The sequence below is a fragment of the Ursus arctos genome, unplaced genomic scaffold (genome assembly GCF_023065955.2).
Source record: "Ursus arctos isolate Adak ecotype North America unplaced genomic scaffold, UrsArc2.0 scaffold_14, whole genome shotgun sequence".
Classification (NCBI taxonomy): Eukaryota; Metazoa; Chordata; class Mammalia; order Carnivora; family Ursidae; genus Ursus; species Ursus arctos.
The window spans coordinates 1433569-1459925 of record NW_026622808.1 but is presented as its reverse complement, the minus strand read 5'-3'; the positions used below and the strand labels follow the sequence as shown (position 1 = coordinate 1459925).

Sequence of the window (26357 nt, the reverse complement as noted above, 5' to 3'; positions counted from 1 at the left end):
GCAGGGCCCACGTGCTCCCGCTGAGCAGGCCGCTGTCCTCCACGAACTTCCGGTCTGGTAGGCAAGACCAACATCCGGAGCTGGGGGTGCTCGGTGGCACAGAGAAGTTCTTACTCATGGCAGCCCGGGGCTTCCTGGAGGAAGCGGCATCGGACCTGGGCCTTACAGGCTGGGCCCAGAGTCCCAGTCCTCCTGGCCACTCACCTCGGTTGGTGACAACGAAGATGACATACTCGCTGAGGGCCTCGGGGCGTTTCAGAGCCATCTCGGCACAGATCTCTTCCACCACGTCCAGGGCCACCTGGAGGGAGGGAAGGGTGAGACTGGGCCAGCTGAGCCGATCTCCGTCCTCCCAGTTGGCCCAGGCTCTGGGAGGCCAAGCACAGAGTTCCTAGGGCCTCTGCAGGGATCCAGAGGGTCCTCTGAGGACTGAGAATCGGCTTCATGCGGGGAAGGAGCACTGCTTTTGGAGTCTGAGAGACTCAAGGTTCAAATTTTTTCTCAGCAGTATGACTCTTCACCTCTCTGAGACTCGGTCTGCTTCCCTGAGATATAAGTCCTGCCCTGACAGGGACTCAGCACCCTTGGGAGCCCACCCCAGAGGCCGGGGTGTCCCCACCCCTCCAGCACCTGCCTGCCAGAAACATTCCCTCACGTACGGTGCATGTTTTGATTTTGAGATGGCGTTCAAGGCCTCCAGGGAGAAGAAAGAGCTGCCTCTTAGAACTGCGGCCCGCCTGGGATAGAGAGAGGGGAGGTGATGAGAGAGGCCAGGTCCTGGGATCTGGGCCAGCGATTGTCCCTGGCCACGGAAGTCCCCAAGCCAAGGGGCTCTGGACAGGTGTGGGCGGGAACGCTCATGAACGCTGAGTGCCCACAGGGTCTCTGAGCGGGGCTCCTATTTCACGCTCCTCCAGACCCCACCCCACACTCACCAGCATGGCCCGAAGCTCCATGCTGCTGGGAAGCTCCACGCGGCCACCGAAGCGCAAGGTTTTCTGAAGATTCTGCTCACACGCCTTGGCAATCCCTGCAGAGACAGGGAGGCAAGGCCTTGCCCTGGGTAGGCAGTGAGAGAAAGAGGCTCCTCCGGCCACCAGCCACGAGCCCGCTGGTTTCTCTCCACAACCTATGGGACGTTTACTCTCCCACGTGGTAGCTGAGGAAACAGTCCCCGAGAGGGGCAGGGATTTGCCCAAGCTCGAGAGCTGCAGTAGAAGAGCTGAATTCGAACCCATATCCCATGTGGTTAAAGCCTTTTGTCTAGCCCACAGTCCCCTCGGCTACCTATGAGCGTTGGAAATAGCTGTCACCTCCAGCTGTTGACTGGGGGGGGGGGTATGTCCCCTGGTGATGCGTCTGTGACCCTGGGAGCTGGGACCCCCTTGCCAACCACCCTCCCTCACCCAGAGTCCTGTGCACAAGACTCCACCGTCCGTTTCTCTGGGTGAAAGAGTGACCTCACTCTGCCCTGGGGAGGAAGTGAAGGCCAGACTTCTGGGCACATTCTGCTGCCTCCGTGGATCTGGGAGCCCTTCTTCAGGGGCAGGGGGGCGTAGCTAGATCTATTCATCTTGGAGTCTGGGAATGTTAACTAAATCAAAGAGGAGTACTCGGGGGCAGACTAAGTGAGGTGCCCTATCTCCTTCATGACTGCCATGATGACCACACCGCCCTAACCTTTTTCTTAGGGGGAACCCAGGGGTTGCTCTGGAAACAAGGGTGGGGGTGGGGCTGAGGACTGGCCCCTTTCCTCCAGATTCCAAGGAGGGAAAGCCCGAGACCCTGCCACCAGCTGGGTCTCACCCCTCCCCAGACCCACTCAAGACCCTTGTTGATTGGCAATGGCCAGAGAAACAGGGCCTCACCCAGCACTCCAGGCCCCTGCTACCTCCTTCCTTCTCCCACATCCCGCACAGTCCCACCTCCAGGCCTTTGCTCCTGCCACTCGGCCCACCTAGAAATCGCTTCCACGTGCTCACTACCCAGAGCCACCACTCACTGGCCCCTCACCTTGGAAGGGCAGGCCTGGAGTCCGGCTCACATCCTGGAGGAAGCGAACGAGGTGTGGCTGGAGGACCTCGGAGCAGCTGTGGTAGGCAGCCACGATATACAGCAACCTCCAGCCTCGCTGGCAGCTGTCCCTGTGGGGACACGCACACCGGGCCACCTCACCGGGCAGCCCTGGAGTGCCACACCAGGAGTCTCCTGGGATGGGGCTGGACGGCTCTGGCTCTCAGGCCGCTCCTGTTTGCGGAGGGTGCTCCCCGGCCCAGGAGAGGAGGGCGGGGGCGGGGGGCCCAAAGCCGTGCTGATCCAATTCTGGCCAATTAGAGGTCAGCTGTCCTTTGGATATGGTGATTGGCTGGGAGACAAAAATTTGATCCAGTCCTAGCCAGTCAAAGCTCTGTATCCTCCAGCCATTGTGGTTGGCTCAGGGATGGGCATGGGACCAACTCAAGCCAAAAAGACTGGATTTGGGAATTTTTGCTATAGTATCGGATCAATCTTGCTTTCCCTAAGGTTACTGAACTGGAAAATGTCCCCCCAGAGCTGGTATCTTGTCAGTGGGTGGGAGATATTACTTAAGAACACTGTCAACACAGAGAAAAAGAGAGCTAGACTATAGAGAAAGCCGGCTTCCCAATGACACCTGGATCCAGCCATACCTGAAGCCATACTTGGGCTTTCCGGTCACCTGAACCCTCTTTTGCTTAAACCAGCTTGAACTGGGTTTCTGTCAGTTGCAACCAAGATCTGGGACTTAACCCATTATCACTGCCATTTTACAGGTGAGGAAAGTGAGTCTCAGAGAGCAGCAGCGGCTTGTCCCGGACCAAGCAATTCCAAACCCATGTACTCTAGCTACCGGGTGAGGAAGAGGATGAGAGGGAGAGAATCAGGAGGGAAGACCTGGGTGGGGGGTGAGAGGCTAAACCGGCCCGTCCTGGAGGGAGGGCACAGCGTGGCGACTAGGGCGCAGAGGAAGGCCCAGCTCACTCACGGCTTGGTGCTGGTGTTGTCCGTGATCTGCTTCACAACTTGGCAGTAACACTCATCCCGCATGACTTCATGGTCCCCACACAGCTAGAGGAGGGCAGGCCAGGTCGCGTGCCAGGGCCCATGCCACACGCCAGCCACGGAAGAACAGGGTGTGCCCTTGGAGAAAGGCCTGGAGTCCCTTCCCCAGCCCCCTCCCCACCTGCAGGATGCACCCCGTTTGGGGCTTCCCACCCCAATGTCCTGCAACTTTGGCTGACAGATGGGGAAACTGAGCCACACGAGCAGGAAAGGGAGCATCCGGCAAAGTCTGCAGAACTGACCTTCAGGAGGGTGTAAAGCACGTCTAGTTCGCTCTGGCCCTTCAGCGGGGCATCGCCCATGAACCTCATCACAGCTACAGGAAAGACTTGTCCCACTCAGGCCACCAGACACCCAGCTGCCCACTCACCCCAGGGCACCCCAAGGTTGGGTCCAACCCTGGGAGGGTATGGCCCAAGGCAGCTGGGGGTTCCTCTTCCTTTAATGGGGCCCCAGGTCTGAGCTGAGGCGGGGGGGAAGCCTCTTAGGACCGGCGGGGGGGATGAGCAAGGGTCACGTGGTGCTGGATCCCACCTGGCTCCCACAGCCCTGGCCGCGGTCCCATCCCACCCGCACACCTAGGAACATGTCGGTGGCCATCTTGTTGAGGCTGCTGTCGCTGAGCTCGATGAGAGAGTCCTGGAGCGGGGTCTGTGAGGGGAGGAAGGGGAGTCGTGTCATGACAGTAGAAGGACAAGTCGGAAAGAGGAGGGCTGGGTGGTGTCTCCCGTCTTACGACGGGAGAGTCCACATCGCAAAAAAGGCGCCAGGCCTGCTTGGCAATGGGGACAGAAGCTGCCCCTGGGAGGAATCAGGGCCTTGGGGTCTGAGAGCTGGGAGGGGTCCCACTGAGGACAAGGCTGTTTGCTCGAGGGGCCTGGGAGGGGGCTCCTGCATCACCATTTTCCAGATGGGGAAACAGGCCTGGCGCTGGACACCTTGGTGAAGCAAAGGATGTCTTCCAAGGTTCTGGACTCCCGGCCGTCCTTGGATTTTAGCCGAAGGCCATCCCTGCAACAGGAGATAGATGCTACTGACTTGTCTTGCCTCTGAGCCTCTGGCTACATCCCCTTTCCACCCAGAAGGTTCTTGACCCAGTGTCAGTCAACCAGGCAGGAAGGCTCCCGGACGCGGAGGCTGCAGGTAGACCTCGCATCAGGGTGGTTTCTCATCCCCCCATCAGAAGTGGGGTGTCCCCACCTGGATGGCTGCAAGGAGCCCCAGAAGGACCTTCGGAAGAGTGGGGATAAGGGGTGGGGCCACCACTCACTGGGGTCTCCTCTGAGGGTCTCGGAAATACTTCTGGGCAAACTCAAGCATCGAGTATGGGGGGAGAGTCAGGCCGTCCTCTGCACGGTCAGGGGAGCCAGCCCTGACCGGGGGGCCCTGCAGGACGGCCAGAGCTAAGAGGTCCTGTCTTGCCACACCTGGTCATGCTCAAAACTGCCATAACTGACCCCAGGCTGACTCTGTCCAGACCCTCTCATGCTGCCCCTAACCTTCACCCACCTAGACCCACCCCCATTCGATTCGATAGTCCTGGCACCTTCCACCTGGTCATACCTCCCACAGGCCCAGCTGACCCCGCCCCCTGCTGCACCTGGCCACACCCCTATCTCAGCATCCCCAGCTGCTTGGTCCTGGTGACCTTGCCCTTTGCTTCTCAGTTTTACCTCACCCCACTCCTCGCTAGCTCCATTCCACACGCCTGACCCCGCCCCATTTGTCTGGTCCCGCCCCATGGGCCTCATCACAATCCTTCTGCTGACCCCCACCATCCCGACCCCATTTGGCCACACCTCCAACCATCTCTGGTCACATCCCTTGGGTCACACAGCTGGCTAGCCCTACAAGGTTCGCTCTGTCCTGGGACTGGCCACACCCTTGGCTGACCTTGTTCCCCGTCCGCCTCCAACATCAGGCTGAGCAGCCCTTGCCATCTCAGCCCCAGGGCCGGCCCTGCCAGTCTCACCTCCCTCCTGCGGCCCACCTCCCATGCAGCAGTGGTGGAGGCCACGGCAGCGGCCACGGCCGCGGCCCTGCCCCGGCCCGGCTCGGCTGGCAACTGTAGGAAATCGGGGGCGGCCGCAGGCTGCACCAGCTCCGAAGGGAAGCGGCCCACGCGCCCGTGGATGGTCCCGAACCTCCAGCCTAGGGGGCAGGTAAGGGCTCTGAGACAAACAGAAGGGACTAAGGAGCCCCTCTAGGGATAAGGAGCACCTTCCTGACGCTGCCCCGGTCTGTGAGGGAGGCATGCAGGCCGTGGAGCCCATCTGCAGATGAGGACACAGGGAAAGGGAAGGCATTCCCTCAGTGGCAGGTGGCGCCGAAAACACGGTGCTTGTAAACTCTGGGGTAGAGAGAGACCCAGCCCGCATACATGGGAACACCAACGCTCAGAGAGCCCTCAGCGCGGTCTGCAGACAGGGGGCCGGGCTAGGCAGCCGCCAGGAGGCACTGACTGGGCCGAAGCAGATGCACGAGAAGGCCTGGCCAGGCCAGATGCCTCTGGGGCACCGAGAGAGCCCCGCTGAGCATGTGCGGTGTGAGTCCCTGGAGCCAGGCGGAGCTGCTTAGGGTTTCCAGATTTGGGAGGCCTGGAGGCTGGACGGGGGGGACCCAGGGGTATCCACCGAAGTCGGGGCCTCTGCGCCGCAGTTCCTCCAGGTACACGACCTTCTTGCGGACCACGCAGCCGGCACTGTAGCCTGGGGGTCAAGCCGATGTCAGCACCTGCCAGGGAGGCCCCTGGCCCAGCCTCCGCCTCCCGTCCGCCCTGTGTCCCACGGCCCTGACCCATTCGGGGAGGCTCCAGGGGCTGCAGGTGGATGATGTCGCCCTTATGGAAGGCCAGCAGTGCCGGGTCTTTGGGCAGGAAGTTCCTCACCGCGACCACGTAGTCGGAGTCCTGGGTCAGCCAGGGGCGGGGTAAGGGGCTGCGGTCCCATCCCCCTCCTCCCAGAAGCCTGGGGCCACGCCCCAGCTCCTCTCATCCACAGGTCCTCCTCCCTGACTCCTGGGGAAGGGAACATCCCACAGGTGAGAGAGGGAAGGACGCTCTGCCCATCGAAGGGGTGCCTTGTAAAGGACGGGAGCCGGGAGTCCGATGCACACAGGCGGCCGTCAGAGCACAGGCATGGGCCTTGCCCACCCCATCCCTCACCCAAGTTGCCCCACTGAGGCCAGCTGCTGGGCCTGAGGCTGCCCAGTCAGGAGGCAGGGAGGCTGCGGGAGGCCGAGGGGCACTCGCCCTGGAGCTTGGGGGAGGTGCTGTGACAGCCGTGATGAGGACATTAGGAAAGGCTTTTGAAGGAGCCGGCAAAAGTGGCAACAGTGTCCCAGGTGGAAGGCTGGCACGGCCTCTGCAAAGGCCTGAAAGATGGCAACAGTCTGTGGACCCCCCCACCCCCTCGCAGCCATACTTCCCAGGCAGGCGTGGCCGGTGTGTCCACGGCACAGGAGAGCCCTGTTCTCCGCCCCGGGCCCTCGAGGAGGGGACATCCGTAGGAGGACCCTGACCTTCTTCAGCTCCAGGATGAAGTCGTCCACCAGGGTCTTGACCTGGTGAGCTCGGGCTGAGAAGAGGATGACCTTCTCGCTGGCCAGGTTGAACTCCAGCATGTTCCGGGAGGGGATGGTCACAAACAGGATATCGGCAAAGCTGGAGAATGGGAAAGCGGCATTCAGGCAGGGCTCCTCGGCCAGAGTGCGCCTTCCTCCCTACCCCTCCCGCTGCCCCTGCTCCTGCCTCTGCCGTTCCATTCCCAAAGCCCAGCCCTTCCCGAGCCCCCTGCCACCAGGGCCAGGGAGCTTGCCCAGCTTCCCCTCCCCATCCTGCCTGTGGCTCGGGACCATTTCCCAGCACCCTGTGAACTCACCCTCCGGCCCTCACTACCCTTTGCCTTGCTTTTTTTTTTTTTTTTTTGTCTCTTAATCCAGCCCCCCAGATCTTGCCCACACAAATGTATCTCGTTCACCCACTGACCAAATTCTCTGCATCTTTCAAAGCAAGGAGCTTTCACGCAACCGGTGAGCGAGGCTCTATCCCTGTCCTTGTGGGACAGAGGACGAAAGGGGCTGCTGGCAGGGGAGGGGTTCAAGGACTCAGTGAGGTCTCATGCCAGAGCACCCTTGCCCTTCCCGGCTGCAACAAAACTCGGCTGTTCATCACAGAGACGCCCCCACTGCACAGTGAGCTCTGGGGAGGGCGGGGCTGGCGTGTTGTCTAAGAGGCAGGACAGGGTAGCGGGCTTCTAGCTCATCCGCTTCCTGGCTGTGTGACCTGAGACAAGCCACTTCTCTCCCTGAGCCTCAGTTTCCACGTCTGTAAAATGGACTTGCTTAAAGGGCTTGCCACAGAGCCTGGCATATCACAGGCGCTTGGCAGTGGGCTGGGGAGAGTCGGGAAGGAGATGCTTCTGCTGCCCATGCCCATTTCCAGCCAGGCCCGGTCTCACCCGCCCACCACCCGCTGCCCGCGGCTCACCTGTACGTGCGCAGAACCTGCAGCTGTCCACCAGCCTCCCGGCTGCCCTTGCCCATCCGCAGGAGCTTGATGCCTGTGTGGGACACAGCGAGGATCTGCACGCCGGTGCCCACGCTGCCCTGGGGTAGGGATAAGGGACACATGACAGTCTTCTAGCCTCCTCCCTGAAGCCCCTGAGTGAGTGGGAGCCGGCAGGGAGCTCGCACCGTGGCGGGGAAGAGGCGGGAGAAGTAGACCTCCCAGCTGTCGCGTGCGGTGCTGACCACGGCCCGCTTCACGCTCTCCGTTGCCAGGGGCCGCTGTGTGTCCAGTTGGTTCTGGGCTAAAGGATGCCGGGTGAGGTCAGAACCCTCCGTCACCTCCCCTGCCAGCCCACATTGCAGGGAGAGAGGCTGCCACCCGGCAAGAAGGTATTAGAACAGTGTGTTCTCAGCGTCTACACGGGGGAACCAAGATCCACGGACAGACAGGATGGCTAGGGCCACACGGTGTGTCAGGCAGTGTGAACGCAGCCTGGCACCTGGCCAGGGAAGAGGCCAGAAGCAGAGCAAGGAGGCAAACGGGGCTGGGTTCGTCCGCCCCCGTCTCCCTCTGGGAAAGGGTGGCCTGACTCTAGCTGGCTGCCCCATCCGTGTCCCTTCCCTCCCCCTGCGGTACCAAACAGGGCCTTCATCTTCAGCCTCTCGTCCTCGGAGATGCGCAAGCAGGCCTCAGAGAGCGTGTCATGGAGGATCTGTGGGAATGAGCCTCAGTGCGGGTGGCTGGTGAGACTCCCCCAGCTGGGAACCCAGGCTGGACTGTTCTAGTGGGAGTGGGAACGCGGAGGGTCCTATTTCTGCACCAGTGGGGTCATCTGTGTGACTCAGATGCCATTTACAAACGCCCCTCTCCTTTCTCCTCTCTTCTACAACCCATGCCACCCCCCTGGGCCGTAGCTTCCTCCTCTATGTGCTCGGGCTGGGATTTGACTTCTGAGTCCCATCGAACCCAGACAAATGGTGTGTCTGGTTAAATCAAGTTGTGAGCTTGCTGACCTTGTCCATGAGGGTGGGAAATTCAGCAGAACAGCTTCCCATCCTCACTGTGGTCAAGGACCCCAAACCCAAGAGTACAGAAGTGAAATTTGCAGATAGCTAGTCTACCTACCCATTACCCTGATGAGTACACTGAGGCAGAAAGGGAAGAGAAGACCTCACCTGCCGGAACAAGAGGTCTAGCTGCACAGGGTGGCTGTAGCTGTCCTTGGGGTAAAACACCTGTGGGATGGGGGCTCCAGTGAGACCCTTGGGATAGTCCCCTCACTTTGCCTCACACCTGGCGCCACCCCCTGGATACAGCCGGCGGGAAACCACCAGGGCCCCTGGCTCTGACTCCGCCCCCTAGCGCAGACCACGTTCTTGTGCCCCGCCCCTCCTCCCTGCCCCCTGTAGCCCCTCCCTGGGCTTCCGCCGGGCCAGGCACCTCTTTGCGCAAGAAGATCCGCCAGGGGGCGTCCTGGTAGCCATAGAAGTTGGGGTTCACTAGGCGGTGCAGCTGCGTCTGCAGGGCTTCCTCAAGGGGCTCCAGCGACCGCGAAGGCGGCACTGGGGAGCACAGCGAGTTGGAGAGGCATGAGTGAGAGAGGCAGGGCTGATGAGGAAGGGGAGTGGGGGCGACCTCTTGTCGGGGAGGGGGCTGGGGCTAAGCGGTCCACACATCCCCGGCTGCAGACACACCAATCACGAGGTCACATGCACAATCATACAGCTCAGCCCTGGCTCAATCCTTCATATATAGATTACCTGTGCTAGAGGCTGGGGATGAACAGTAGAGACAAGGTGCCTGCCTTTGTGTTGAGTCTTGTGGCAGTTGTTGACAGAACAGACAAATAACAAAGCTCTCAGTTCTAGGAGCTGGGATGGAAATAAATCTGGGCTACTTTGGAAAAAGTCTAGGGGCTGGTCTGTAAGGGTCCTTCAGTCTCCGTGATCTGGCATACCTCTCTGAGATGACACTGAGCTAAGACCCGAATGATGGGACGGGCCAGGCATGCAAAGATCTTTTGGGAAAGAGCATTCTAGGTACAGCAAGTGCAAAGGCCCTGGGGTAGGAGTGGGCTCACTGTGTTCCAGGAACAGAGTATGCCAAAGGGAGAGTGGGAAGGGATGAGGTTGGGGAGGTGGGCAGATCATACAGGGTCTCAGAGGCCATGGTGAGAAGTCTGGAGTTCATCCTGGGAGTCATGGGAGGGTTTTTGGCAGGGACATGACGTAAGCTGATTTGTATCTTTTAAGATACACTGTGGTTGCCATGAGGCACAGGACATAAAGATTAGGGTTGCAATTGTGAGGCTAGGAGGGCTGAGTTTATGTCCCTGGTCTGACACGTTTGAACTGTGTGACCTTGGGCAAGTCACTTCACCTCTCTGTGTCTGTTTTCCCATCTGTAACGTAGAGACAAAAACGGTACTTCCTTAAAGGGTTTTCGTGAGGATTTCGTGAGGCCAGAGTGGGTGGAGCCTGAAATCAGTGTTATTGAAGTGCTGATACACTTACACAAATGTGCACACAGTAGGTCCACGTGGGCTCAGGGACAGACACACACGTGCCACCGACACACAGACCAGGACTCCCCTGTGCTCGCACAGGCTTACTCCTACACTTGGACCCTCATGCCCCTCCCTCCCTCCCTCCCTCTTGGCCCCTCACCTGGTGTGGGTCCCATGGATGGCCTTGGTGTGCTGGTCACCGGCTTTACCAAGGCCACGGCCTCTCTGGGCACCTGTCCCCACCACAAAAGAGTGCTCAGGAGGGCCCTGGGACGGGGGCAGCGGCAGGGGCAGCAGCTTATAGGGGCAGCTGATTTCTGAGAGAGTCCAGGGCCCCGCTTTGTCTTCTGTCCCGACGGGTCCCAGCCAGAAAGTGCCCCTCACCTGGCTGCCAGAGGCCGCCGCTGCGTGGCTCATATGCCCCTGAAGGATCCTCAGCGCCTCCTCGTGGGGGTCTGGCCGCTTCACAAACACCTTTCCGCCGTCCTTCCTGGTGGATTGAACAGGAGTTTCTTCTTCCCAGCACTAAGTTCCTATAATAGGGAACCTGTTCCTCCACCCCCCACCCCATCGTTACACGTGAGCACCCAGAGCGGATCAGAGACTGGCCTGAGGTCACACAGCACGACCTAGAGAGCAGCAGTCTAGGCCTTTCTCTGGCCGAAGGGCTCCTCCAGACCATCGCGTGAGCAAACTCACTCCCTGAACGGTGCCAGGCTGGGGGCTGCTACCCAGCTGCATGGCCGCACGGCTGGTGGCCCCACGGTGAGCAGGCCACGCATCCAGAGGGCTGGAGGGCTGGGATGGGGGCAGAGCTGACCTGAGGGCCTCGGGCCGGCCTCCCCGGGGCGGCTGCTGGTACTGCCTCACGATGTTCTTGATCTGCTGTGTGGGCTGCGGGAAGTGCTCCGAGTTGAGCGTTGAATACCGGACCAGATCCGGGCAGGGCGAAGCTGTGGGCGAGGGGTGGGGGACAGGGTGAAGCCACAGGGGACACAGCTACACTCCCAGTCCTGTCCGGGGTAGCCCCCTGCCCCCGCTGGGATAGGACACTCACTGGTTTCTGGACAAACCCGGTCCTGAGCTAGAATGGGGGCGGCCACGGGCTTGGTGGAGGGTCTGGGGGCCGTGGCCAGAGGGGCTGGGGACAGAGGCTTTGGAGTGGAGCGCAGGAGCACAGGCTTGGCTGGGGGTCCAGTGCCCACAAACTTCGGCCGTGCCTCTGGCGCGAGGGGTTTCTGCAGAGAACAGGGGGTAGGGGGCGCTTCCTGGGACACACCGGCCTGTTCTCAGGGACCCCGTGTCTGCCCAGGACGGGCTGCGGGGCTACTGCCCCAGAGAGGCACAACAATGCCCCGGAGCAGCACAGCGCTCACCTGGGCAGGCCAGGCTCACCTCCAGGGGCAAGGGCCTTGGGGTGGGACTCGGGGGCTGCTGCTGGAGTGCCATGGCCTGCAGGGTCATCTCCCGGGCCTGTGGAGAGGCGGTGGTGGTGACCGGGCAGGCCCGCCCTCAGGGCACCTCCCGCAGCCCATCGGGCACTCACCAGGAGGACGGCCTGTTTGTGGATGAAGGCTTGCTGCAGAGCCAGCGTGGACGCATCCAGGCCTGGGACTGGGGGGGTGCCGAGTCAGAGGACGTGGATCCCCAGGGGCGGAAGATGGAGGGACATGGGAATTCCCTAGCTAACGCCCACCCTGCCGCTGTCTCGCCCCCACCAGGCGGCCCGTGGCTGCCTCTATCCTAGCAGGTGAAGGAGCCCCGAGAACCAGCAGGGGGGCCCCCCTCACCTCGCCCAACCCTGGAACCACCCTGGGGACAGGCACTGACTTGGCTTTGGCTTTGGCTCTGGGGGTCTCCTGGGGGGATCTTCAGTGCTGCTGCTGCCGCTGCCACCAGGCTGGCCTCCCCCTTTCATGCGGTAGGCAATGGCTGTTGGCTTCTCCAGGTCCTGGGGGCGGCAGGTGGCTCAAGTGTCACTGTCATACTCCCAAGGTTCCAAGGTAACGGGCACCTGACACTGGCCACCTCCTGTGTCCCCAGGGCCTCCCGCCAGCCTCATGTCTGCTCTATGCCCAGCCTCTGCTCTTGCAGCAGCCCAGTCAGTAATCCCTTGCAGCCTTACAAACTCCCAAAACCCGTTACCCCCTCCCACGGTGAGGAAACAGGTTCCAAAGGTGCTGTGCCCTGCTTGGGGCCCACATCATGCCATGGAGGGGCTCCTGGGAGTTCCCAGAATGAGCAAGGGTGCCTGAGGGGGCTGGCTCCCACCGGAGGGGGAGGAAGGGCCCTGGACCTTTAGCTGCGGGTCCTTCTGGGGTCAGCCAGGAGCATCCCTAGCCATGAGGACACCCTCATCCTTTGCTGGGCCCCCAGCAGAGACCCAGACGAGACATGCCACCCCCTGGCTCTGGCTGTGAGTGGCTCCCGTGTCACTCTGTGGGTATGTGACTTGGTGTGCACACGTGGTCCCAGCTGTCTGCAAACACCCCCCATCCCTACCGTGTCCCCGTAGGACAGCACGGGGTCGAAGAGGCTGTCCAGGTAGCCGTCCAGTCCCTTGTGGGGCACAGAGGGTTCTCCCAGGCTGTCTGAGTCTGGTTGGGGGGATGGGGGACACAAAAGCCAAGTTCTTTTCTCCTGCTGATCACCCCACACAGCCCCCAGGATCCCTCCCCACCAGAGACCGTGGCCGCTGCTGGTTGACCTTGGTGGGTCGCTGTCCCTCTCTGGGCCCCAGTCTCCCCATTTGTACCGTCCTCGTTGTGGCTGCAGTACCCATCGGAGCCAGCCACTTTGGGCGCGTGTCCCTGGGACTGGGGTCCGGTGGGCATGTCCTCATCTGAGTCCCAGCTGTTCCCAAACAGCCTGTAGGGAAGGGGATTACGGAGCACCTGACCTCCCGAGAGATCATGGCCCTCCCAGAATCACCCCCATCACCACCACATTCTCCTCTGGGCTCAGGAAATGGGTGACTCTCTCCCTTTAAAGGTGGGCCCTCAGGGGGAGCCTGGCTGGTCAGCCAAGCATCTGACTCTTGATCTTGGGGTTGTGAGTGCGAGCCCCACACCGGGTGTACAGGTTACTCAAAGTTTAGGTTTAGAACTCAGCTCCGAACCAGCAGCTAGGAGAAAAGCCGTCTGCGAGGAGAGGCCATCTGCGTAAAGGGCCCGGGTAGCCACCTACGCTCTGGGGCCTCCCCTGCCGGCCACGGGCCCTTCTGCACCCACGATGAAGTACGACTTCTGTCTCGGGAAGTCCCCGAGCAGCTCGAGGTCGGACACCAGGTCCAGCACGTAGTCGTGGCCTGCCAGCTCTGCCCACTGGACCCCACTCTTCATGGCCACTGTCCAGCCCCGCCAGCCATCTGCCAGCCCCCTGGTGACAGCACACGGAGGGGCAGAGATGAGGGATGGAGCCAACAGGTACTGCCTGGAGAAACCGTGGAGCACGAGCCAGACCCCCGGCATGACCAGAGTGGACCCCACGGTGGTGGTGGGGAGGTGTCTGGTCTCCTGCCCCTCCCCCTCCCTCCTTCCCGGGTACACAAGGGTGTGCTGGGTGGGGCCTTCCAGGAGCCAACCTGTGCTTCAGAATGTCTCCAGCCACCTCTTCCCCTGTACTCCAGGAGTGCACCGGGCAGGAGAACTGGTCGCCTGGGGCAGCGGCAGGTGCTGGGCTCAGCCAGGATGCATCAGCGGCCCAGTTCGGCCATTTCCCCGCCTGCCTCCCCACTCTTGCTCTGGACCCTGGATCTGCACCCTCCCTGCCCCAGCTGCCTTCCCCCATTCCAGGTCCAGCCCCCATGCCTGCGTGCTGACCTTTTTCCCCCTGAGCCACACCCAGAGAGCCCCCCCGCCCCCTTCCAGCTTCTCCTGATCCCTGGGGCATACTGGGGCCTGCTGACTCCAGTGGGGAGAGGACAGCTCACCATTGAAGCAGCCCACATCCAGCGCCATGCTGGCCTTCTCCTGGGTTGCTCTCCACTCGAGCCGGGTCGGGGGGAAGGTGCGGGCAGCCCCAGAGCCCTGCTGTTGGGCCCGGCCCATGGCCTGCATGAGGCGGTGCTGACACATAGCCTGGAAGCCGTTCCGCCCATAGTCAGACACGAACCTGATGGGTCGGAGTTGGAGCCAGGATGAAGAGGGGTCTGTGGCTAGCCCGCGACAGAGGGGGATTCTCAGTCTAGTCTGAGGGAGGCCCAGGCTAGCCCCGAGCTCTAAGGTGAAGCTGAGGAGGCCCTATCTCTGAGGCTAGGTCGGAAGGGTCCCAGGCTATAGTCCAGAGCTCTGGAGTGATACCGAAGGGATTCCGGGAGAGCCCGGAGGTCCGGGATTAGGCTGAAAGGGACTCGGGTTAGCCCCAGAGTTCTGAGGCTAGACTTAAAAAGATCTCAGGCTTTCCCAGAGTCCCAGAACTGAGCTGAAAGGGTCCCAGGCTAGCCAGAAGTATCTTAAGCCAGCACAGAGGTCCAAAGATAGGCCAAAGAGGTTCCAGGAAGGCCCACCAAAGCTTGTTGGAGCAAACGGTCATTGACAAGGTGGGGGCTGCAGGAGGGTGTGGGCAAGAACTTGGCCTCTGGAAGACTCTGCTTTCCATCCCTTCATCAAGCCTCCTGGGGGGTCCTCTACTCCCTCTGAGCCTGCCTCCAATTTCTCATCTATACAAGAGATGGCCGGGAGGGTTCAACTTGGCCCAGGCCCAACAAGACTGATCCCTCCAGGGGCACGTACTCCACGTGGCTCTCTGGCTCCCTCCCCGCTGCTGGAGCAGCAGTGAAGCAGGCCCACAAGGGCCACCAGAGGTTGGAACCCAGAACTGCGCCCACAGGAAGGCAGTGGTCCTAACCTGCTGCCCCAGACTCACAAGACTGACCCGCTGAGCGGCCCACCAGCCCAGGGCAAGCTCTGTACACTCAGGCTCGCGGCCACCCTGTAAGCTGGGTCCTCTTACCAATCCGAATTCACAGGTGAGGAAAGAGACCCAGAGAAGGGCAGGGACTTGCCCCAGGTCCCACAGCAGGCAAGTATCCGAGCTGGGCTTTGCACCCGGAGCCTGCCCGAGCTCTTTCTTTCGCAAATCACCCTTCTCACGCAGCCCTGCGGCACCGGCATCATCATCATCGCGGATATCATCAAGATGCTGACAAGAACTAAACTCACAGAGCACTTCTAGCACTTTCTAGGCTGAGCTGCGATTTGAACCCAGACTGTCTCGCATCCAGAGTCTATGCTCGTTACCCCCTGGCTCTACTCCCGTGACGTGAGAGGTCAGCATCTTTTCCCCAAATTCCCCAGACGCTGGTCTTGGCCATCCTCTGAGCTCTGCAAGTCCTTTACCCAGTTTTGCCTGAGCCCTACCCGCCAGAGTGAAGACCTGCCCTTGTTTCTTGCTCTGAGCCCGGTGGAGACAGAGACCAGCCCCTGACCAGCCCCGGTGCCTGAGCTTCCAAGCACAGAGACCTCACTCCCGGCCTGACCTCGGGCATCCCGCTCCCGGGGCCTCACGCCAGCGTCCCCGTCCTCAAGCCTTGGCCCTGGCGGGTTCCACTCACTTGAGCAGGTAGTTGGTGAGACGCGAGGAAGGTGCAAAGCCGCTAAGGCAGGTGGCCAGTAGGAGCCAGCCCCGCTCGGCATTGTGGGCGCTGGGGTTGCGCCACACCTGGTTGGCCAGCTGCGCCAGGATCTCATCCCGGAGTTCGGGCACCGCCAGCCCCTTCTGCACAATGTAGTTCCCGAAGACGTTTTCCTGGGCACCGTACAGGTGGGGGTCGCCCATGAAACGCAGGATCTGCGCCACAGACAGACTCTTCTGGGCCCCTTGGAAGGTGATTCCTGCCAGGGTCCCACCACCCCCAACACGCGCCCCTCTCACGTCCTTCCCCCGTGTCCCAGGAAAGCCCACATAACAGCCCCCCCCCCCACATTACAATAGAATTGCCATACCCTGTGTCAAATGACCAGGCGGGTCATGCCAACTATGAGAAAAGATCCAAAGGGCATATGGACTTTTCTCTCCTGCTCATGAAGTTTCCACAAGCGCTCCCCATACAGCCCCAGCCCCTCCCTGCATCCCCGGCCTCCAGCCAGCCCCTCACCTCCTGCTCCCTCCAGGCCCCAGAGAGTGCTTTTTTAACATTCATATCTGACCACACCCCTCCCACAGAAGCACCTTCCTTGGCTCCCCGGGGCCCATGGGATGAAATCCAAGTTCTGGATCTGGCAGACAAGGCCTTGCGACCCCCTCTTGCCTCTGCCCTTCTGACTTCCATCAATTGATATGTTCTGACTCCATCAACTTTCTCTTCTCTCTGGTCCTTCTCCATCTGTCTTGGCTGGCAGATTCCGCCTCCTTCTAGTCTAGCTCAAATACCTCCCCTGCCCCGCCCAACAGCAAGCCCTCTCTGATTCTGTCCAAAGCCAGATTAGGGGTCCAGCTAGACTTCCCGGCCTCCGTGCCTAACCCTCTGTCCGTGTTAGTTGTCACTGGTCAGGTGTGCTCTGCCTCCCCCCTCGGGCTAGGAAGTCCTCGAGGAGAAGACCTGGATCTATTCTTCGTGTCCCTGGGAAGCTCCACAGAGGCTCGGGGTAGCTTCTTTGCCAGGAAGACAGCTGGGAGAAGAAAGCCTCCCGATCCTCAAAGTGGGATTAGCCCTAGCCCAGAGTGGAGCCCAGATTCCATCCACGACCCCCCCAGAAGTCTTTCCTCCAAAGAGGGCTGGGCTTAACAGCCTGGGCTAGTGGAGGACCCAGGACAACAAGACCAGGGGCCTCACGGCCTACAAAGGTGGCCCGGGCGGACCCTTACCAACTTGAAGACGCTCACAGCTTCTGCGTGGCACTCTGCCGGCAGCCGCAGGAGGGGTGTCTTCAGGGGCACCGTCAACATCCCAAAGGCAGGTTCCTGCGGGCACAGGGCAGGGGCGTGGGGCCAGAGCTGGGGCTCATGGGCAATACGGATAAACTGCTCTGTGCCAGGTAGGGGCACAAGCCAGGGAGCTAAGGGCTCCTTTCCCCAGTGTGTAGATGGGAATACTGAGGCCTGAAAGGGGGCAAACACGGCCGTCAGCAGGCTGGGGGTGGAGACCATCTGAGCCCCCTGGAGAGCCGGAAAACGAGAGCCGGGATGATGTCCTATGGCTCGACCGGTTGTTAAATTTCTGAAATAGTTCCAACTGGTGGGCAAACGGTCACTTCCTAAGCCCCCGAGGGCCCCCCACTTCTGTCCAGCCCTCCCTCGGAGCCCCCAGACTCCTCATGATCCAGCGACTCAGGGGCTCATGCCACAGGGCGCGGCCAGGAGGCTGCCCCAGGCTGACAGCAGTGTCAGTTCTCATCAGTCAGTGCCCACTGGCCAGGGCCGCTCGGGTCCACGCCGGCCTTTACCTTAAAGTGGCATCGGACGAACTTGGCCATGGGGTAGTTGTTGATGTCCAGGGGCAGTGTGACACGGGGCTCGGCCTGGAGCCGGGGAGTCCGCACAGGGGCCACCTGGGGCACCCGGGCCGGTCTGAGGCCTGTGGGGGGGGGGGCGTGAGGTGCCAGACTCCCATGCTTGCCCGCACCCCCCCACACACACACACAGCAGCCAGCACTCACGGACCTGCCACGGCTTGCAAGAGTCCCGCCAGCTCAGCGGGTACCTCCAGGTGCCCCACGGCCACCACCTCCCGCTTGCTCAGCTCCTGGAGGGACAGCCCTGAGTGAGGGGGCAGGCCTGCCACAAATCCCACCTGCCGGCCTCCCTTCTTGTCCCTGCTGCCGCCCAGCACCTGCACCCACCTCCAGCTCCCGGAGCCGCGCCTCCTCCGCCCGGAGCCTCCGCTCTGCCCTCAGCTGCAGGAGAGCAGATGGTCAAGGCGGCGGAATGGTGGGCAGAGGCGACGGCAGGCCCCAGGCTCGGGGGCAGCCCGAGCCACCTTGCATAAGGTGGCTGGTGCCTCGCGATGGCAGAGAGGAGGCAAAGATACGGCCAGAGAAACAGGAAGGGAAGGGAGAAAGAGCGAGAAAGAGACCGGCAAGAGGCAGAGGAAGTAATATTTCGGGGAAAGGGAAAGACCCACAGGAGGATTTCTGGGCAGGGTGATGGAATCCCTTCCTCTGTCCCTCCAGAAAACCTTCACTACAAGCCAGGAGGCTCGTCAAGGCTTCGGGACCTACATTTGTCTTTCTGGTGGTTGGTTTATATGACAACAAGCAACATATCTAGTGCTGCTCAGGTCGACAAATTCCATCCCACCCGACTACCGAAGGCCCCCCTGTGAACCGAGCACAGGCCAGATCCTTCACGTGCAACATCTCACGCAACCCCCTCCACAGCTCCGGGGGGCAGGCAGGGGAAAGTGAGGCTAGGGAAGGCCAAGGTCACAGCTGGCGAGTGGCAGAGTGGAGATTCGAACCCAAGACTGTCTGAGGCCAACAGTCCCCTCCTGGGTGCTAAGCGCCCCCTCCCTCCCCCTGCCGCCTGGCTCCCAGGAGCAGGGGGACGGGTGGGCGTGCACCTTGAGGTAATGCCGGTGGTTCGTGTACGTGTGCACCAGGGACCGGAACTTCACCAGATTCCTCCTCATCTGCTGATACCGCTGCCTGGGGGTGGGGAGGAAAGAAGTGTCTGGGGGGGATGGGAAGGGCAGGGGTTGGGATCACAGGGCGACCAAGGTGCACAGATGCCCATGCCAGCCTGGCCCGAGTATCGGTGCCCGGGGTTCACTATGGGAGCCCTGTGGAGCTCAGAGAGGGGCAATGACTTGGCCGAGGTCACACAGCAAATTAAGTGGCAGGGCCTGGACGAAACTGCCCGGAACACGCGCATCCCATCGGGTTGTTGTCCCAGGGCTAGGATGCAGGCTGGGGCCCCTCGTGGCTGCAAAGATCACAAGGGCCAGGGGCTAGGTGGGCAGGACATCCCAACGCGGAGACGTGGAGAGTGCGAACATCCTTCCGGCAGAGGCCCGACTCTCGGCTTGCGCGCCTCCGGGCCAGGGAGCTTAGCACCACCACTCAGGCATGGCCTGTCCCGACCCCAGCCGCAGGGCTCTGGCGCGTCCTGCCCCCGGTGGGCCGTACCTGGCCAGGTAGCCCCGGGCCCGGCTCTGCAGCAGGGTGATCTGGCCGCGCAGCGAGCGGAAGCGGCGGCGGATGAGGAAGCCGCGGAGGCAGCGTTGCAGCGTGAGGGCGGCCAGGTGCACGACGCGCTCCCTCATGCTCTCCAGCAGCTGGTGCAGGTGCTCCTTGAGGAACAGCTGAGGAGGGCGGGCCGGCCAGCGGTGAGGCGCCGAGCGGGAGGGCCGAGCGCGGGCACGTGGGGGGAGCAGCGATGGGGATCTAGGCCCGTGAACCGCCCGAGCAAAGGTCCAGAGACAGGCTTAGCCTGCCACTGACCAAGCTCCACGGCACTGCCTCAGGGCAGTCACCTTTAGTGGGGGCGTTTCTCCTTTCTCGGCTCCAGCTCTGAAGCCCCTGAACTTGAGGCTTCCAGGGGCTGCACGTGCGGTGGGACTCACCTTGCTGACACCGACGCGGTACATATTTGGCATGACCGTGCACAGGCGGCTCAGCAGCGACACGCACAGGTCCCCACTGGCTGGCAGGTTGTGTTTGAGGGCCACTAGACAGCGGTACCTGTGGTTTCAGTTGGATAAGACACTTTACTGCCGTCTGCTGGAAACTTGTCACAATAGTTTAAAAGTATTCCTGGAATCTACACACACACACACACACACACACACACAATGAAAAAATGAGGAACAATAAATATATCTGCTCTGTGACAGCCAGCAGGTAATGATCTTGCATAGTACACAACCTGAGCAACTGTGCATGGCAAGCTCCACCCCGCCCGGGTCCCGTCTTCCTGGGGCCATGGGGGGGTTGGGTAAGGATCTGTGGAGCTCAAGAACCACCCTGACTGCGGTACCTGTCGATGAACACCTGGAAAGGCAGGCGCACTGGAAAGCCCTCCTTGCGGATTCGCACCGTCTCCAGCACCCCCGAATAGCGTAACTGTGCCATTACCACATCTGGCTCAAAGAGGCCTGGCTCCTGTAAGGAGGGCCCCAGATAGGGAGTTTGCACTCTGGCCCATCCTAGTGCCACGGGCACTAGCAATGACAAACGGTCCCCACAGTGCGCTGGGCCAATGGAAGTCCAGAGAGGCACAGCCACGTGCCCCAGGTCACACAGCATGGGGAAGAGGATTTGGCTCTCTCAGGGACCTCAGCCATCACATACCTTCTTGTGGTTGGGCTTCAGGCAACGTACGAACAAGGGGTTACACCTGCACAGGGGTGGGAGGAAGGCAGTGTGAAGCCCCAGAGAAGGGAAGTGCTTACCCCTGAGGGTCATGGAGTGGGTCAGAGGTGAGGCTGGGTGCCCACCCACCTGCATGCTCACCTCTCCATCTTTTCTACCAGATCCAGGAGCGACTGTTGGAACTTAGCAGCCACTGTGTGTGCCTTGTGGAGCCGGGTGACGGAGCCGCTCTTGCCCAGGCGCTGAGGGGCAGCCTGTGGGGCGTGGCTGGAGAAGAGGTGTGCCACCACCTGAGCCGGGGCGGGCAGCAGGCCGGGGCAGTGGTCGAGGCACCGAGACACAGGGAGACACCAGGGGTAGGGGCCGAGAGACAGAAAGGAAGAAATAGAGGTGGGGAGGTTGGAGAAAGGAATTAAAAACAAAAACAGTCAAATCTCCAAACCAGAGGGATCAGAAAACTACCCCACTGGGCCCCTGCCATCTCTGCAAGGCCGCTGTCCTCCTGGATTACACACTTCTCAAGTCAGGGTGCTCAGCACCTTCCAAGGGACCTGTCCCGTGGTCGAGCTGACTTTTTTCTTCAGTATGACTGTGCACCTGGCCCTGAGCTGGGCTCCTACACACATGGTCATGAACTCTGGCAGGGACCTCAGCAGGAGGGCGCCCATTAGACAGAGAAGAAGGTGGAGGCCCAGAGAATGGGGTGGGTGGCTGAGAACAACAGGGCCATTTGGGAGAACCACTCAGTGAGGGTATAGGGCAGGTCAGAGCATGGGTGGGGAGGGCCAGGATGGGCCCGGGGACAGGCAGGGCGATCCAGTGGGGCCGGCCAGGGGCATGGCCCTTCAGGGGACAGGACCAGGAATCGGAGAAAGTACAGAGCAAGGCAAGACTCTTGAGTTAGGGTTGAGATTTGGGTCAGAGCCTGGCTGGAGGTAGGGTGCCCCAGAGGCAGGACCAGCACCTGGGTACCTAGTGGGACCTCCCCATTTCCTGGACTGAGAGGGGGCCTGATCATGGGCTGGGTGCTGGGGGGAGGGCAGAGTGGCAGGAGGACAGGCTTGCTTACCCGTGTCCGGCTCCGCACAAAGAGATCCAGCACATCCTGGCGTACCTGGTCATGGTTCTTGTCTAGGAACTTGTGTACCTGCAAAGGGAGATCAAGGGGGGCAGCTCGGGTTGGAGCCCATGCAGCCTGAGGAGAGGGTAGGGGATAACCTACCCCAGTGTGCATCCATCTGTCTGCTCCCCTCCTCCTTCCCTCCTCCCTACAGCGGGTCAGGAGCTCCCAGCCCCTGGGGGACCCTGGCCCTGCCCCTCCGGGCCTCTGTCTCCTATCTGTCCTAGGAGGTACTGGACCCTTCCCCCTGCTATGGTCCCCTCCCCTTCTGCCCCCCGCTACCCTTCCCATCCTCTGGAGAGGGGGCACTATCCATAGCTTCACATAACCGGTCTGGGTCTTGGCCCCATCCTCAGTGGAGGACACTGTCCTGTGTCTGTCCTCCAGGCGAGGAAAACAAGGCTCGAGACAGAAGCTTGGAATCCTGGCCTGAGACACCTCCGGGGCAGGAATGTGTCTGAGATAACAGAGTGACCGCATCATTACCGATAATAGCTACTCTTTATCACCCACTGCAGCCGGGAGGCCTCCACACTCACCACAGGAGACCAGCACTATCATCCGGGTTTTGCCGATGTCGAGATAGGCTCAGAGAGGTAAAGCAATTTTCCCAAGGTCACACAGCCGAGGGTGAGCAGGGCCAGAACTAGAACCGGGGGGAGTGTCTGCAGCCCCCGTTGTGCTTCTGTCTCCAACTGCGGGGACCGTGGCACGGGAGGCCGTGCGGGCTGTCCTGGGTCTCACCTGATAGGTGACTTTGCCTGCGTAGTGTTTGATGGTGAACTCGGGAAGCGGCATCTTGGGCTTGGAGTAGAGCGGGTTGGCGCCGTGGTGGTAATGGCACTTCTGCAGAAACGTGTGGTCTGTGGCCTGTGGGCAGGCGGGGGTCAGAGGGTGGGCAGGGGACCCGGGCACCCTGTTCCCGGGCGAATGGCAAATCCTCCAGCCTGGACTGCTTTCCAGAGAGCGCTGGGAAGGAGCAAGTCATGGCTGCCTCTGGCTGCCCAGTGCCCTGGTGGGGAGGCTTAAGAGGACCCCCCCCACTTGTGTCTTCCAATCAGAGTTTGAGGCCCAACCTCAAGGTCACCTCCTCCGGGAAGCCTTCTCTGGCTTCCCAGCCTCGTACCCTCCTCTGGACACTCACAGCCCCCTAACCAGCCTCTATCACCCCAGGTTGTGATTGCTAGGTTGGGTGTCCTGAGCTCCTGTCCCCAGGCCAGAGCAGAGAAGGAGGCAGGACCCAGGCCTGATGAGGACATAAGGCTCAGAGACGTTGAGCCCCTGACCGGGCTCACACAGCGGCCGTGGCTCACCTGGGGAAAGCAACACTGGTCATCGAGGATACGCAGGATGCCGTAGGGCTTCAGGGAGATGAGGTTGATGCAGGGCTGATTGTCGGCAAAGCTGATCTCCCGCCAGTCGATCTGTTCCCGGATGTACTCCTCCTGCCCGCGTCAGGCGCTCAGCCTCCTGCCCTGCCCGCCCCCCATCCACCCCGCCTCCCAGGCTGGATCCATCTGAAGGGGCCGGGCCAGGAAGCTCGCTCCCCAGGACGGCAACACGAAGCATCTCTGAGCCCCGTTCCACCCTTGGCCTGGGCCAGCCCCGTCGCGGGGCAGAGAAGGATCCCCCGAGAGGGCTTCTGTCGGCTCAGCACCCAGCCTCTTCCCCGTCCAGAGCACAGGCCTTCACATGTGCTGGTCCCGGCTTAGGACGCCTTTCCCTCCACTCGGACCGGCCACCTCGGGTTTGCCCTTCGAGAGCCCCAGAGGCCGTCCGGCTCCGGGGAGGCCCGTGGGCCGTCGGGAGGGGGCGGGAGTGCACACCTGCTCGTCTTGGAACACGATCTTGTTGAAAAGGTACTGAAGGTTCTCGTTTGCATAGTTGATGCACAGCTGCTCGAAGCTGTTGAAGCTCAGGTCCTGCCGGGGCCGGGGCCGTGGTGAGGCTGGGCCTGCTCCCTCCATGGCCAGTAGCCCACGTGTCCCCCCCCCCACCCCCGGGGCTCCGCTCACCGCCCTGGCCGCCCTGTGCCCTCCCTGCTTTCCGTGGCCTCAGGCAGTGCTCGTGGGAGAGTGAGGGAGACAAGAGGGGGCTGGGGGGGGCTGTCAGCAGAGAAGGGAGGGAGATGAGGCTTTGTGTCCCCTGCCCCTCACCCACCCGTGCAGCCCTACCTCAAAGCCATAGATATCCAGGATGGCGATGGACAGCGTGTCCTGCTGCGGGGACACCAGCGCGTTGACCCGGGCGATGAGCCAGCTGAAGAGCAGCGCGTACAACACCTTGGCGATGGCGTCTCTGGAGCAGAGAAGGTGCTGGGGCAGGTGGGCACGGTGTGGGGGTGGGGGCAGGGATCTGGGGTTAGGCGGGGAGGAGCAAGGCCTCACCTGGCATCCACGGCACTCTCCACGGTCAGCGGGGTGAAGATCTTCTCTCGCATTGTCTCCTGGGGAGGGATGAGGCCCCTGAACGACAGCAGGCTGGCTGCCGCCTCCAGGAAGCCCCCGAAGACTGGGGGGGCATGGAGAAGGGAGCCAGAATGACCATGGGACTGGTCTCAGGCACACGAACAGAACACCCTTATCCCCCTTCTGCCTGCCTGTGCTGCTGGTGGGGGCAGGGCCGCGGGTCTAATGGGGGAGACAGAGGCATAAGCAGACAGACCCAGCGAGATCAGCCTTGGGAAGGGACAAAGGGCCAGGGGATGTGGGAGCCCCGGGGGAGGTAATGACCCAGGCAGGGCTCAGGGGAGGCTCCCTGGAAGGGGGGGGGGTTGCCTGAATCAGGTCTTAAAGGATGAGAACGTGTAGGAAAGGGAAGAGCGTTGGAGGCGGAGGGAGGAGCCTATGCCGTCCAAGCACTGGCAGGAGGCTCTGACAGCCCCGGGGGGGCCTGGGGACTCACGGTCACTTTGAAGGTGATGGCCTTCTGCAGGCCCTCGGGGGAGATCTGCAGCAGCTCCGCCACGGCCTGGATCTCCCGGGCGCTCACCACCGAGGCGGTCTCCTGCGCGCCCGTCTGTGCCCGGTACCAACAGCAGTGTGTTTTAAACTAGATAACGCGGTTTAAAGTTCATACAAAAAACATACACAAGCTAGAAAAACCAGGAAAATTCTGAGATAGATGGGGAGTGAAGAGGCCCAGAGAGATACTGAAATGTGTTACAGTTACAATAATCAAAATACTGTGGGGAATTTTAGGGGCACCTGGGTGGCTCAGGCCATTAAGTGTCTGTCTTTGGCTGGGGTCATGATCCTGGAGTCCTGGGTTGGAGCCCCGGGTTGGGCTCCCTGCCCAGCAGGGAGTCTGCTTTTCCCTCTGCCTCTACCCCTCCCCCTGCTTGTGCTCTCTCTCAAAGAAACAAATAGAATCTTTAAAAACCAAAACAGCGTGGGGATAGACACACAATACGTGGGTTAATGAAGCACGACAGGAAATCAGGAATTAGGCCTAAATGTACCTGAGAATTCCGTACGTGATAAATCTGTATTTCTCGAATTACAGGATTAGTTATGGAGGAAAAGGAATTGCATTCTGACCTCACACCTTACTGCGATAAACTCCCGATGGACCAAAGATTAAACGTGCACACGCACATACATCATAAAAACTTTTGAAAAAAATGATAGGAGAAAGCTGTTACAATTTTGGAGAGATCAATCTCTCTAAAAATGATACAAAGTCTAAAATTTATACAAGAAAAGACTCTCAGATAAAATGCCGGAAAATAATTCTAAAAATCTGCATGGCAAAAAACCAAACCAGAACAGAACAATCACACCACCAAGCAAAACACCAAAAAAAAAAAAAAAAAAAAAAAAAAAAGCAAAAGAAAGAAAGAAAGAAAGAAAGAAAAAGAAAGAAACAAAAAACAAGAAAAAAAAAAAAACCTGGATACAAATCAAAATACAAATGACAAGGGGACAAAGGGTTGGTTTCCTTCACATATGTAAAAAGCTCTCATACATCAACAAGAAAAAAAGAGGAGCGACCCCAATGGTGGGGGCCGGGGGCGGGGGAGAGAACAAAGGAAATGCGCATGGCGGCGTACCCCGAAAGGCAAATATCCGTGGCCCCCAAGCCTCTGAGGAGACAAGCCGTGTCCTGAGGGTGCCAGGGCCCCACGGCAGGCTGTGGGCTCTCACCTCATACTTCTCGAAGTAGACATTGCCCAGATGCAGGATAGACGCCAGGATGCGGAAGATGCTGTCCTGGTCCTCTCCACTGAAGCCCACCACCTCCATGGCAGCCAGGAGCCGGCGGAAGTCGTCGCAGTCGCTCTTCCCTGAGATCTCACAGTTCCCGCCCTGCGCCAGGGCAGGGGCCGGGGCTCAGGGACCCTGGGCAGGCCCTCCAGCTCTGTCCCACTCCCAGGGGCCTGAGGCCCCAAGTAGGTCCTGCACGCCGGGCCCTGACCAAGCGCTTTATATTCGTTTGCCCCTCTAGTCCTCGCCATGTCCCTAAAAAGCAGTCTTATGCTGTCCCCATTTCACAGATGAGGAAACTGAGGCACAGAAGGGGAAGGGCCGTAACTCCAGGCTGCTTAGCTCTATTCTGTGCTATAGAGAAATGAGGTCAGGTAGGCCTCTTCTAGCCCCACTTGGGACCCTAAAGAAGCCTGTCACCCTTGTCCTGATGAGACAGGGGTACCAGGCCGGGGGGCCCTGGATGCCTGCCAGCACTCACCTGGTTTAGGTAGTAGTAGGTCTCAGCCTCCTGCAGACTGAAGGCCTGCCGCAGCTGGGCGGGCAGCCCGGCCAGCAGCTCGTAGAAGATATGGTAGTTCCTTTCGTTTTTGGCCTGTAGGGTAAGGGGGTGTGTGCAGAGAAGGGAGCCACCCACCTAGGTGACCCCCAGGCACACATTCAAGGCCAGGTGTGCCCGCCCATACAG

General features: G+C 60.7%; 1 protein-coding gene across 1 annotated transcript in view; it reads right to left on the bottom strand.

Moving 5' to 3' along the window:
- Window positions 1-26357, bottom strand: part of MYO15A (myosin XVA) — a 46716-nt gene that overhangs the window by 7876 nt on the left and 12483 nt on the right. Inside the window, exons 9-58 of the mRNA XM_026521149.4 lie at window positions 26151-26264; window positions 25610-25771; window positions 24369-24482; window positions 23852-23910; window positions 23639-23762; window positions 23291-23386; window positions 22778-22909; window positions 22209-22334; window positions 21414-21491; window positions 20486-20634; window positions 20324-20369; window positions 20010-20134; window positions 19597-19714; window positions 19160-19335; window positions 18595-18679; window positions 17876-17929; window positions 17697-17778; window positions 17480-17610; window positions 16902-16997; window positions 15649-15884; window positions 14026-14207; window positions 13678-13750; window positions 13281-13472; window positions 12802-12962; window positions 12597-12691; window positions 11925-12045; window positions 11641-11708; window positions 11490-11567; window positions 11152-11332; window positions 10915-11047; window positions 10479-10584; window positions 10255-10327; window positions 9029-9150; window positions 8764-8823; window positions 8225-8300; window positions 7774-7889; window positions 7568-7686; window positions 6601-6742; window positions 5878-5989; window positions 5715-5789; window positions 5054-5232; window positions 4352-4467; window positions 4020-4092; window positions 3660-3732; window positions 3324-3397; window positions 3005-3087; window positions 2014-2144; window positions 936-1030; window positions 660-737; window positions 205-301 (exon numbers count right to left, since the gene is read on the bottom strand). Coding sequence (XP_026376934.3) covers window positions 205-301; window positions 660-737; window positions 936-1030; window positions 2014-2144; window positions 3005-3087; window positions 3324-3397; window positions 3660-3732; window positions 4020-4092; window positions 4352-4467; window positions 5054-5232; window positions 5715-5789; window positions 5878-5989; window positions 6601-6742; window positions 7568-7686; window positions 7774-7889; window positions 8225-8300; window positions 8764-8823; window positions 9029-9150; window positions 10255-10327; window positions 10479-10584; window positions 10915-11047; window positions 11152-11332; window positions 11490-11567; window positions 11641-11708; window positions 11925-12045; window positions 12597-12691; window positions 12802-12962; window positions 13281-13472; window positions 13678-13750; window positions 14026-14207; window positions 15649-15884; window positions 16902-16997; window positions 17480-17610; window positions 17697-17778; window positions 17876-17929; window positions 18595-18679; window positions 19160-19335; window positions 19597-19714; window positions 20010-20134; window positions 20324-20369; window positions 20486-20634; window positions 21414-21491; window positions 22209-22334; window positions 22778-22909; window positions 23291-23386; window positions 23639-23762; window positions 23852-23910; window positions 24369-24482; window positions 25610-25771; window positions 26151-26264 — 5587 coding nt within the window. The remainder of the gene's footprint in view (window positions 1-204; window positions 302-659; window positions 738-935; window positions 1031-2013; window positions 2145-3004; window positions 3088-3323; window positions 3398-3659; window positions 3733-4019; window positions 4093-4351; window positions 4468-5053; window positions 5233-5714; window positions 5790-5877; window positions 5990-6600; window positions 6743-7567; window positions 7687-7773; window positions 7890-8224; window positions 8301-8763; window positions 8824-9028; window positions 9151-10254; window positions 10328-10478; window positions 10585-10914; window positions 11048-11151; window positions 11333-11489; window positions 11568-11640; window positions 11709-11924; window positions 12046-12596; window positions 12692-12801; window positions 12963-13280; window positions 13473-13677; window positions 13751-14025; window positions 14208-15648; window positions 15885-16901; window positions 16998-17479; window positions 17611-17696; window positions 17779-17875; window positions 17930-18594; window positions 18680-19159; window positions 19336-19596; window positions 19715-20009; window positions 20135-20323; window positions 20370-20485; window positions 20635-21413; window positions 21492-22208; window positions 22335-22777; window positions 22910-23290; window positions 23387-23638; window positions 23763-23851; window positions 23911-24368; window positions 24483-25609; window positions 25772-26150; window positions 26265-26357) is intronic.